Here is a 12180-nt window from a genome sequence, read left to right as displayed (position 1 = left end):
GAGTAGACTTCAGGTCAGAGATCGAAGTCGACTCAGATTTTGTATAAAATAGTCGACTTGAATAGATTCGACTCCATGCAGAATCTTAGTCAACTTGAGTTCAGCTTCAAATTCCTGAGAAGCATAGTTTGAGTAGCCCTGCGTTGATTCCACCCAAGATTAAGAATTCAAATCTCATTCACTAAGTTCAACTTCGTACATTGATAAGCAGACAATTACTGAGAATTATGTCAATAATTTACTATCAGTGTACTCATCCACGACAAAAATAATATATATATATAATTTATAGATCGACCCAAATAAATAACAAAGATTATTTTAATGCATAGTATAAACATTTATTTACTTCATCATATGTTTTGTAGAATAAACATGACATTATCACAGAAAAAGAAATTTTTACAGCAAAAACATTAGCAAAAATTTTCTTATATCGTTTTGTTTTATCTTTAAGAAGTTACGAGCTAAACATAAAATAATATTATTAATAGTTTCAAAAAACAAATATTTCTCTTATTTCTCGTTTTGATTTTTCTTGCGCTTTGAAGCTTTCTCGTGAGCTTCTAGCTTATGCTTCACTAGATTTTCCATCTTACCGAATATCTTCCTACAATCATCTCCATCACATGGAAATTTACCGTTCTTATTTTTATGGGTATCAATATGTAATGTAAGATTTCGTTTCGATGATAAGTTCCTCTTGCAGATTAGACAAACGAATGGCGTTGTCTTGGCTCTTTCTCTGATATTACGCTTAGGGCTCGGATTAATTCTTATAACAATTTTCTTTCGTCTTGACTTCAATCGATCATTTTCCTTCCTCTTTTTTAACAATCGTTCAGCTACGCTACTTCTTGTGACCTTTTGTTGTGCTACTGTCGGCTTCTCTTGCTGCTCTTGTTGATTCACATTATTCTTTATAGCAGCAGTTGTAATTAAATGGTCAGTAACATGATTCTGTAAATCTGTACTGGATGTAAACTCTTTTGGACATGAAGAACATATGTAGTTTCCATTGCTACGAACATTTTCATCGCCTGTTGTGGTTGTTTCTTCTTTTTCGTCCAACTTTGCAGTTTCTATTTTCGTTTCCACAGCAGATGTAGTATTTTCATCTTCTCCATCATCATCATCATCTTCAATGGTCACGGTTTCCTCATCTATAGCAAGGAACATTTCGGGGTCGATTGAAACTTCCATTGCTTCTTCACTGCTGGCTGTTGACGTTTCATGCTGTAATTTTTGCTGTGAAATTTGAGGTTTTTCATGTATTTTTAACTGACTTTGAGATGGACTTTGTGGCACAATAATTGGTGACGTTTGTGTGGATGGCACTCGTAGCTGTGATGCTGAAGATTGATGTTGCGGTGATGAAATAACAAGCGGCTGAGTAACAGGTTGTGTGACAAAAATTTTCGATATATTTTGATGCGGTGTCACTTGTTGCGCTTTAAAGCTCGATAGCATAGAATCATTTACGTATGACCGTAATAACTGAACGACATCATTGTCAGATAATAAGTTTTTATTTGTTAATATGTCACGACAATTCGATCGCTTTAAGCGCTCTATAAGCTCATTGTAACTCGCTTTGCGATCAAATTCTTCCCATTTTAAAGCTCTCAATATTAACCTTAACAATTCATAATCTTTTATAACTTGACCGATTTGTAAGTTATTATATGAAACAATTGAAATGTTAGTTGCTTCACTCTTTTGCTGCTGTTGATTTTGTACACGTTGCCTTTTAGTAGACTCGTCAATTTTTGTTATCGTTGTACTAGCCGGTAATTTAGGATTTTTAATGATTTGATCATTAATAATCTGCTCCAATGTAATATGATCAACATGACGAGCATTTCTAGACTTTTGTGGCTGAATAACAATTTGTTGTCGATGATTAAACTCCTTCTTAATCGTTATATTACTAAAACTAAAATCTGAATTTGTTGACGTTTCAATTGTTGTTTGTGTTATATTATTCTCATCTAGTTTTGCTTGTTGATTAGTTTTAAGCCATTGCAAAAAGCATTCTTGATTTTTAGCCGCTGAAAATGCAAATTTATCAATGCTTTCAATTTTAAGAAAACAGGTTGCACATATTGTTTTCGGCAACAAATCCTCTTCGAGCACCTAAAATGAAAATATCATCATATAGAATTAAGAGAATACAGAGAGGGAAAAGAGTTGCATAAGTAATCATAAAAGAAATAAAATAAAATTACAGAGAAAAAAACTGGTTCCAGTATTACTTTATTTTTTTCTTCATCGTCGTTCAATATGCGTAGTAATCTTCTCAATGTTATTTTTTTCTTCTTCTCACTTACGTATAATGTGGAAAAATGTATATACGTATACACGAAAAAAACGAAACAAAGCATGAAGTAAGAAGCGAGAGAGAGAAAAAAAATGAAAGGCCTTCAAATTGCTGTGTGTTATGCAAAACATACAACAACTATTGCAGCATAAAAATAGTTTTAATATCATATAGAATCATTATAGATTTAACAAGATTTTTTTTTGGAATTGAACTGAATTCCTTATCACTATTTCCCAACAAAATTTTCAATTTGAAATTATTACAAAACATTTATAGGAACATCATTTGATGATAATAAAGTAATACAGTAAACAAGTCAGTTCAAGTGAAAAAAAATTGTTTAAACATTTTAAATGTCATAGTTGTGAAGGAAAATATTATGCTAAAAATAAATAACTCACCGTAATGTAAAGATATTTTTCTATTTTTCTTTGAAGAAAAAAGTTTGCTGAAGTTTGACCAAAAATTGGTATTGCACATGTTAAGTCGCTAAATAGTAAAGCACAAATTCGACAATGATTTTCTAACGTGCTAATTGCACTCATTTTCCAATTAATTTTTAAATCTTATAATCTTGTAAGTTTGTTTTCTAGACCTTCTTATTGGAAAATTGAGGCGTTCGAAAAAAACCTGCTCGATTTGAGAGAAAAATTTCCCCTATTTTGTCGACATTTATACTGTTTACAATATTTGACTATTATTTTGAATTTTAAAAAACCGTTAAAAGCTTGAGGTACCTAAACCTTTATTCAATCAGACATTTATCACAAAATATAAATTAAACTACATCAAATAAATATGAAAATTCCCATAAATCTTAAATTTTAATCTAGATATTCTTTTTGGTTTCGTTCCAAAATCACTTAATCATCACTTTCTCGTTGATACTTAGTGAAAAGTAAGAAAATTTGTTCTAATGTCGACTGTGCTATCGAGTAATCTTCGATACTTAATTGCTTTCTTGCACTTTCAAGTGTGCCAAAGATTTGTGACCATTTTATGTCATGTGCTGGCACATGGAACGTCAACATGTCATAGTACTCCTCCCTAAAAAGAGTCATTTAAGTTTAAGCTTTTAAATCTCATAAATCTCATCACTTACTTAAGAATGGCTCCTGCAAACTCCTGTTCTACAAAATCTTTGACAGCATTCCTCTCATTAATCATTTCTGAAGATTCTGATCTGACTATCTCCTCATCATTACTGCTATTATTATTGTTATTCTGTTCATTATAAAATCGTTTGACTTTGATTGTTAAGACAAATCCATTTCCGAATTTGGATTTTAAATGTTGAGTTGATCCAAGGCACTTAAATTGACCATTGACCATAATAGCCAGTCTTGTACATAGTGCTTCACATTCTTCCATACTGTGACTTGTTAAAACAATTGTTTTGCCTGCATTTCTTACATTACACATTACGTCCCAAAGGTTACGTTTAGCTCCAACATCCATGCCTGTCGTTGGTTCCTAAAAAATCAAGTTCATTATTTTAATACTTGATTTATAATTTTTGTAAGATTTTACTTACATCCAAATAAACAATGACAGGATTTCCAAGTAAAGAGACTGCTGTGCTCAGCTTCCTCTTATTTCCACCACTGTAAGCTTTGACTTGCTTGTCAAGATGCTTGGTGAAGTTTAGATCACCTGATAGTTTCGCAATGACATCACTCAATTTATTCTTAGGTATTCCACGCGACAATGCAAATAGCTTCAATGTTTCCCGTCCAGTCAAGTCATCAATCAATGCATCAAATTGTGGACAATATCCAATTCTTTTATGAACTTCTTTCATATTCATCTTTAAGCTGATTCCTTGTACAAATGCTTCACCATTTGATATTTTAGTATCACCGGTTAACATTTTAAAGGTTGATGTCTTTCCGGCGCCATTTACGCCTAATAGTCCAAAACATTCGTACGACTGTATACCAATACATAATTGATTTACGGCCAGAAAGTCTTTATAGTACTTTGACATATTCTTCATGACTAAATTATAATTCTCATAGTCTGATGTCAACATGCTGTTTATACGTTCCTTTTCGTGTTGTACATCTTCATCGTCATTTTCTGTTTCTCCGAAATTCGGTGGTCGTTTTATCAGATTTGGCGCAACAAGTCCAACAACAGCTCGATACATCATTCTAATGTAGTAATAAAGTACTTCAAATACTCTAAATTCAATCAGGAATAAAACAGCAAAAGCAACAATTCCAACGACTATGAAGTAAACAATATTTCTCAAAATTCCAGGTTCCTCCTATAAAAGTAATAATTTATTTAAAGTTTGTGTATGTTTAATGATCAAATAAATTCACTTACCCATGCGAAATAATCAAGATCTGGAAATAGAAAATGAAACATTTATTGTAAACATTTATACAGGCTGGATATAATCAGATAACTTACTACAACATCTTGGATTGATAGCACATTGCTTCTCCTTCTCACAAATTCCAAGCAGTTTACACTGCTGGTCACAAACTTCTGCAAACACGTTAATCAAGTTCATATTGCTCAATCCATTACTCAAAGAAAAGTGTGGAATCACTAAGAATATCCACGTCAGAGTATCCGCCACGTGCTTTAAGTTAAATCCCTCAAATCTCATTGAAAATACAACTGTGTACATGGCAGTTCCAAAGAAGATGAAGAAAATTGACATTTTAATGAATCCAGACGCAGGTCCTTGGAACATGAAGGCTGCAATGTATAGGAAAGGCAATACTGCAAATCCGAACATCATGAGAAGGAAGAAAATTCTTCCCAATTGCCTGAATGTGCTGTATCCACTCTCCTGGAACACTCCAATTGTTCCAGTTGTAAGCAGTGCTATCAGCATGAATAACAAGAAATCCCAAACAAATGCACTGGTCCAGTATGTGACTGAACTGACACCGCTTACGTATTGGAGATGCTTTGACTGTTAATGACATAATATTGAGATAAAATATGAAGATTGTGATGATATAACTAAATATGAAGATTGTGATGACATACCTTAGTGACGCGTTCCTTAATGTAAACAATGATGAAGAATGAAGCAACAAATGCCATAGCAAATCCAATGTTGAATGAAAGTTGGAATCCTAAATTATTACCCGCTTGGAGCATCATCATCTAAAGGATTAAAACTTGTGAGACACATTCCTAAGATTTAAGCAATTAGACATCCTACCCTTGACTCTGCTCGATATGGCAGTGGCTTATTATTAACAGTAATACTGCAATTCTTTCCACAGACTGTCCTCAATATTGCATTATGAACCAAACCCAAACTTATGGGACTTGTATGATACGGTTGATTATTGAACCATACCTGAGAATTAATAAAAAATATTTAAATTAATTTATGTCCAACAGATGAATATCATGTGATTAATTACGGTGATATTTGGTTTCTCGATAGTCGCGCCAAACAAGTAACGCTTATTCATGCGTATAAGGAACTTCTTCGTCTTTTCCAAATAATGTTCATTCATGTCGCCAGTAATTACTTCCCAAGACTTAGCATCACTTGATACATCAATGAATTGTTGACGATAATTCTCAAAGATTTTGTTCTCAATGGAATCAGCCCAAACTGTTGGATCAAACTGTATGGTCGTGTGAGTCGGTTGATAAGTATTCAGCGATAGTTCGAGACTTGGCAAGTCTTTATTTCCACCCCATGAGCGAACAATTACGATTGTTATAGTCACGTAACTTATAGGTATGAGAATCTGTATAATGAGTAAGATGATGTTCCTCCATGTGTGTAGAATCTTCTTTTCAAACAATGCAAAAAACTGGTTTATGTACAGGCTCGATCCTTTTAGTAAGGTAAGCGTGTCAGAGTAATTATCTGCGAAATCAAGAACACGGAATGTTAATAATTCAATACATGTGCGTATAAATCATCTATAATTACAGAAATTAGTGCCTTCCTCTACTGTCTTCACGTGTCCATTGGCACTGCCATTTAGTTTTTCAGGTGATGTTTTGGATTCGATGTTCTCGTCATTTGGGCTGTCAGTACCGACCCTATATTGATTTGATTAAGCATTATAATATCAAATAACACAAATTCAGTCACTTACTTCAAAAATACTTCCTCTAATGTTGTCAATGAGATTCCATAACTTTCAATGTTCAGTTGCTCAGAATTGTTCTCTAAATCTTGCAGCATATTTTGAAATACCAAGACATTGCGATCATCCAAAAGATATGAAAGTTCAGTTCCAATTTCGCCTTCTTTCTTGACATCCGGAATATACTTCTGCAATAGCTGCGTAACTTCATTTGAATCAGTACTAGCGTCCCTCTTAGCACACACTAAATGATATCCAACACCAAATTGTTTCTTTAAGAAGAAAGGAGATCCAACAGCTTTCAATTTTCCATTTGACATGATTGCAATACGATCTCCCAGAACATCAGCTTCAAGCATAAAATGAGTGGACAATAAAATTGTTCTGCCTCCTTTTTCTTGCTGCAATAAATCCCATAAATCTCTTCGTGCTCCAGGATCAACACCAGAGCTTGGTTCATCAAACAAAACTGTCTTGGAATTAGCACAAAGTGCAATGCCAACAGATAATTTTCTTTTCATTCCACCTGATAATCCACGAGCTTGAAGGTCTCGTTTATTTTCAAGTTTTAATAGCTTGACATACTTGTCCACCTCTCTGTCGACTTCTTCCTGTGGTAATCCTTTCAATAAGCTATAAAATATTATGTGCTCTCTAACTGTAAGGTCCTCAAATAAAATATTGTGCTGTGGACAAAATCCAATAGATGAACGAATAAAATTTATGTCTCTTCTTATATCCTTTCCATTTACAATAGCTGTTCCTGAGCTTGCTGGTATCATGCCTGTCAACATTGACATAGTTGTTGTCTTTCCTGCTCCATTATGTCCGAGAAGAACAGTTATTTGATCTTCATACATATTAAGGTTTAATCCTTCAACTGCAACTTTGTTGGCATCGAATACTTTTCTGAGATTTTGGATCCTAATACCAGCTGATTTATTCTTTGGCTCATTCTCATAGTTTGGATTCACATGATGAGTGCCATTTCCATTAACATCTTGAATTCCAATATATTCTGGGACTTTAAACCAGAATTTTGCAGTAAATGGGAAATTCCACGGCTCTGCGACGCCATAGTCACCAGGAAATATCTTCTCAACATATAATGCAATAAGGAGATACAAAACAGCATCGATTAATAACATAATTATTACATGACCGAGATGAAAATTGTCGTCAATAGAAACAGGTTGGAAAATATTGTTCCATTGAATTCCTTCTTGAGTTCCTTCATATCGTAAAATAACATGAAATCCCATTGACATTGCTGTGTTTGACAAAAAGCTCATAAACAGCTTTGTTGGTAATGTAATACTGTCGTAACGCTGTTGTACAAGTGTATATGGAGCATAAATCAGAAACCAAACTAGACCAGCAACAGCAGCAGCGGTTGATGCTTTCGAGAAGAACACACTTAACATGAAGCAAAACATAATAGTTGTTATGCTGTATATCATCAAGAAAAACCACAAAGTAGTTCCTGAGCTGTATGTAAATACTGAATTTGGATTGTCCTCTCCGTACCATTGAACTTTTAGTAGGATAGCCATCAAGGTCACTGTTATAAACATGTAGACGAAACATTTTGCAAACCAAGCGACCCAATGTAGCCACGACTGTTAAGGAGAAAAATCAATAAGCCATTAATATTCCTTATATACATACTTAGTTTCAATTCTTACATCCAATCCCATTATTTTCATCGCTTCCTTCAGTTGCTTCTCCTTTTCTGTCGTTATATATTTAATTATGTTGATGCATGGATAGACAAAGCTTAATAAAATAAACAATGGAACTAATGCTTGAAGTCCTTGTAAGAGAATATCCAGGACGAACGGTGGGTATGGAAATCTCTGTAAATTCAATGGTATTTATAGATGCTGCTGATTATTAAACACAATGAAGCACTTACCCTTATGTTAATTTTAGGCACTTGATCTAGGTCAATATTCAGGCTGTTCTTCATCATCATGAATGATTTGAATATGAATTGCTGAAGAAACAGGAATCCCTCAATATAGTACCCTGAAGGAATTCCATCATGATCATCTTTGTAGTTTCGAGATCCGCCAGGTTGAAATAGTGGAAATAGAAAGTCAGTCCTCCAGTTGAGAAACAGTGGATTAATTGCATTGTTAGTTCTCCTTAATTCGCCAGGATATCTTACACTGTAGTTAAGATAGTCAGGTAGTTCTGTGATATTCTGGTACGAGTCTGGAAATTCAATTCCAACAAAAGCATTCTTCTGACGAAGATAAGGAGCAAGATCGTCGGATAAAGGCACAGATGAGATTTTCAATAAAGGCTTTATAAAGTCGCCGACATGATTCATCAAAATATCAAGTTCATCATTCTTCGGTGAGTAGACCAGCTCGTTAGAAAAGTTTGTGAATTTCGAAATATTGATGTTCTTATTGCTGTTGAACAAAGAATCAATTATCAATCAACTAAAGAAGGATGTGAATAACTTACAATGACAACACCTTAAACAAAAGCTGTCCGCGGGCATCGCTGTTGAAGTGAAAGTGAAAAAGGTTCACATTATTAAAAATTAATTCTTATTGTCCATGCATAATGGAAACTTACAGCGTGTCTCTAATATCGTTTAGCGGTAATGGTGTATAAATAGTTGAATTTGAGATTATATCAGGTGAAACTAAACTTCTAACAAGCACCAATAATGCGGAGAATAATACTGGTATAGCGATTTCGAGAATTGTTTGAAACGGATGACGATATTGAAGTAAGTAGTTCTTCCACATTAACAGTCGAAATTTAGCCTGGAAAAAAATGTTATTAAATTGTTTAATTGAGGTTTAATGTTGCATAGGCGGATAATTACCCATTTCGACGTCATCCTTACGTCGCCGTCTGTATGAACATAGAGAAATTAATTATGTTAATGGATTAATATTGTCATATTGTGCATTGATTCATCTAATTTTAAGCATTAATGTAAACATTGATAATCAAGTATCATTTTGATCACTAACTCAATTAATTAGAATATCGAGTGCCTACACTAACTCAAAGTAAGAGTAGTAATTAGTGATATGGATCCATTCATAATTATTCTACTGTAGGCATTGAATATAAATCATAAGTCATGAAAATTTTAGAAATCGAGCTTTAAAAGTTTAACACAGACTTTTGAATATTTGAAATGGGCAATGACATATAGTTTCCCATAGTTTTTCAATACATAAACATCCATAAATGATAGAAATCATAGAAATTATTGATTGAATTCAGATTTGAATCAAAAATCTAAGATTACTTGATAATCTGCAATACTCATCATCCAAGTAGACCCAACTGAATTAAGATAACTGTTTCTAAGCATAACGCTTTTAAAACACAATTCAATGTATATTTCATAAAAAATGAATATCTCTATACCTTAAGAAGGTTCCCTCGTCGATCGTTAAAGCTTAACATTGAAAACTAAAAATCTAAATTAATATTTCAAATGATTACTTTGTTATTATTCGGATTTAAAACTCATAAAATTGGACGCTTGCTTATCAGAATTAATTCCTCGCAATTTATCACAAAGCAAACATGAATTTGAATAACAGACTGCATTTAATATAGCTATCAATAATCAGTTTTACGCTCATGCAGCTTAGACAATGTTTATTTATTGCTTATTACGACTGTTGCGAATAGTAACTCTGTAGATTACAATTAAATTAACGTTTTTAATGAATATTAGTGTGATATTAAAGGAAAATTTGGCTTCTGTTTGGTGATTTGTTGTCATTGTCCCATAGCACTTGACCATTAAGTCTAGCGATATAATTAGTGATTTGAAAAATCAATTTTATCCTGAATTAAGTATTTCCCATCGCAGTTTTTCTTGATACTGTGTTAATAATTGTGTATATGTGACTCAAGGTCAAAATAGTTTTATGGAAAAAGGACGGACTCTTTATAAAATTTATGACTGTGTACAGGAATTCCATCAGATATCACCATCTTGACATGGAAATTCCTGTGCATAAATTTCTTTTGTTTTCGTATCTGGAGAGTTTCCATTGATTAATAGAGAATAAGATTGTAACTTTTAAGCTTTGATTTGTCTTTTTTTTAGAAAATGTAAATGATGCAAAGTGGTTTTAATTAGAATATCATTAAAAGAAACTTGTAGAACTGCATTTTAGTAAGTGCTGTTTTAATAAAGATTCTGAATGACTGAAGTATTTACGAGATTTAGAATAAGCCTAAAAGTTCTTAAAGCTTCAATTAAAAGGGACTTAGGTATCAATAAACAAAATTTTCGGAACCATCACATTTATGTCCATTAATCATAAAAATTGAAAGTTTCAGACTTCAATCATGAATAAATTAAAAATCCATTAATTGTTAAAAGTTCTAATTCTAAAAACTTTGAACTAATTAAATCTAAACTTTCAATACGTCCTTCCGTAATGTAAATACGATGTAGTTTTTATTTGGAAATGTCATATCCATCTAATATTTATCAAAAAAATTAAATCATAGGAACCAATTGTCAAAAAATTTCAATCAATAATTTAAGCTTTCATTTAACAGCAACAAACATTAACCTTCGTGTTTTTTCCTTTTTCCTGTTTTTCCTCACTTCTAAACTCACGAACGGACTATAAACTACTGAGCGACCAGCTGAACTTGATATTGCATATTTCGCTCTTATGTGAGAATTTCATCGAGCATGCTTTCTATCGCGAGCGATTAAATAGAACTTTTCGGTATAGCCGGCAATAAGACGAAGCTATATAGGAAAAAGGTAAACACAAAAAAATCAATTCTCACGTGAGTAACTGATAAGTCTTTTCAATCAAACACAATGTTCGTGTCGTATACATTCAATTTTTTATATGTACAAGTGTTGTGGACTTAATGATTTGTAAATTTTCTTGACCATAACCTACGACAATCTATTAACACACATCATGCTTGAGCAGATGCTTAGTGATGTCAATAAGTGATCATAATTTCAATTTTTTCGCGAGTTTTGCTTTTCGCGTTCCGTACGTAAACGAAAGAAAAAGTCAGCGGGTGAAGAATCTAAACAAACCCAAATTCCATGAAAACATGATTCATGACTGGAATGACTATTAGTTTCATCAATTATAATTACTTATCTATTTTTTTCATCATGCAAAGAATGATATTTAATTCCACAGAACCAGATAATTACTATAACAATGCTTGAAAATTTTCGAGTAGAACACTCAAGGCCGTGTCTTTTTTTTTACAAAACTCAGTATGTTGTGCACAAATTAAATCAAAAGTTTTTTATTCTTCAATGACATTTCTAGAATAATCCATATCTTACCATCTTGATGGGTTTGGCCTGATCCCACAATTTGATATTCACACGATTCCATTTTGTATGCACTTAATTTCCACTTCTTTTTATGATGCAATACTTTTCCTTAGAATTATTTTCTAAATATCTAATATTTCGACACTTATTCGAGGTCGTTTGAAAATCATTTGCTACTTAATTTACTATTTCATCAATATAAATATTTTTTACTCAGACACAAGATCCATTTCCAATTAATCAAAATAAAAAATTCAAATTTTGCTCTTTCGAACTACACTGATGAAGAGATAGAACCGATCTGACTGCAAAATGTAATTGGAGGAAGGCAAACTTGTTTCTGTAGTTGCGAAAAACACAGGGTTTTTGTATTGAAAAATAATTAAAAATTCAGTGTGTTATGGTACAATTAAAATACTATGTAACGTTCTCAATCTCTGTGTATACACATGCGCAACTCAGTT

General features: G+C 32.8%; 2 protein-coding genes across 2 annotated transcripts; both read right to left on the bottom strand.

The window, feature by feature from the left end:
- Positions 1–316: 316 nt before the first annotated feature.
- Positions 317–2965, bottom strand: LOC139089748 (uncharacterized). Its single transcript, XM_070639346.1, has 2 exons — positions 2725–2965; positions 317–2136 (listed from the first exon to the last, which is right to left on the bottom strand). Exons 1-2 carry the CDS (start codon positions 2866–2868, stop codon positions 517–519), a joined length of 1764 nt encoding a protein of 587 aa, XP_070495447.1. The 5' UTR covers positions 2869–2965; the 3' UTR covers positions 317–516.
- Positions 2966–3059: 94 nt separating this feature from the next.
- On the bottom strand, positions 3060–12028 carry LOC139089747 (phospholipid-transporting ATPase ABCA3-like). Its single transcript, XM_070639345.1, has 16 exons — positions 11726–12028; positions 9248–9276; positions 8992–9185; positions 8878–8916; positions 8318–8822; positions 8088–8258; positions 6412–8021; positions 6243–6355; positions 5719–6176; positions 5511–5651; positions 5333–5452; positions 4742–5255; positions 4655–4674; positions 3858–4592; positions 3426–3796; positions 3060–3370 (listed from the first exon to the last, which is right to left on the bottom strand). Exons 1-16 carry the CDS (start codon positions 11775–11777, stop codon positions 3187–3189), a joined length of 5256 nt encoding a protein of 1751 aa, XP_070495446.1. The 5' UTR covers positions 11778–12028; the 3' UTR covers positions 3060–3186.
- Positions 12029–12180: the final 152 nt, after the last annotated feature.

Source organism: Chironomus tepperi, unplaced genomic scaffold (assembly GCF_022539635.2).
Source record: "Chironomus tepperi strain 1889 unplaced genomic scaffold, CSIRO-AGI_Ctep_v1 contig_196, whole genome shotgun sequence".
NCBI lineage: Eukaryota > Metazoa > Arthropoda > Insecta > Diptera > Chironomidae > Chironomus > Chironomus tepperi.
The sequence above is the reverse complement of the archived record's forward strand: the minus strand, read 5'-3'. Positions and strand labels throughout refer to the sequence as shown.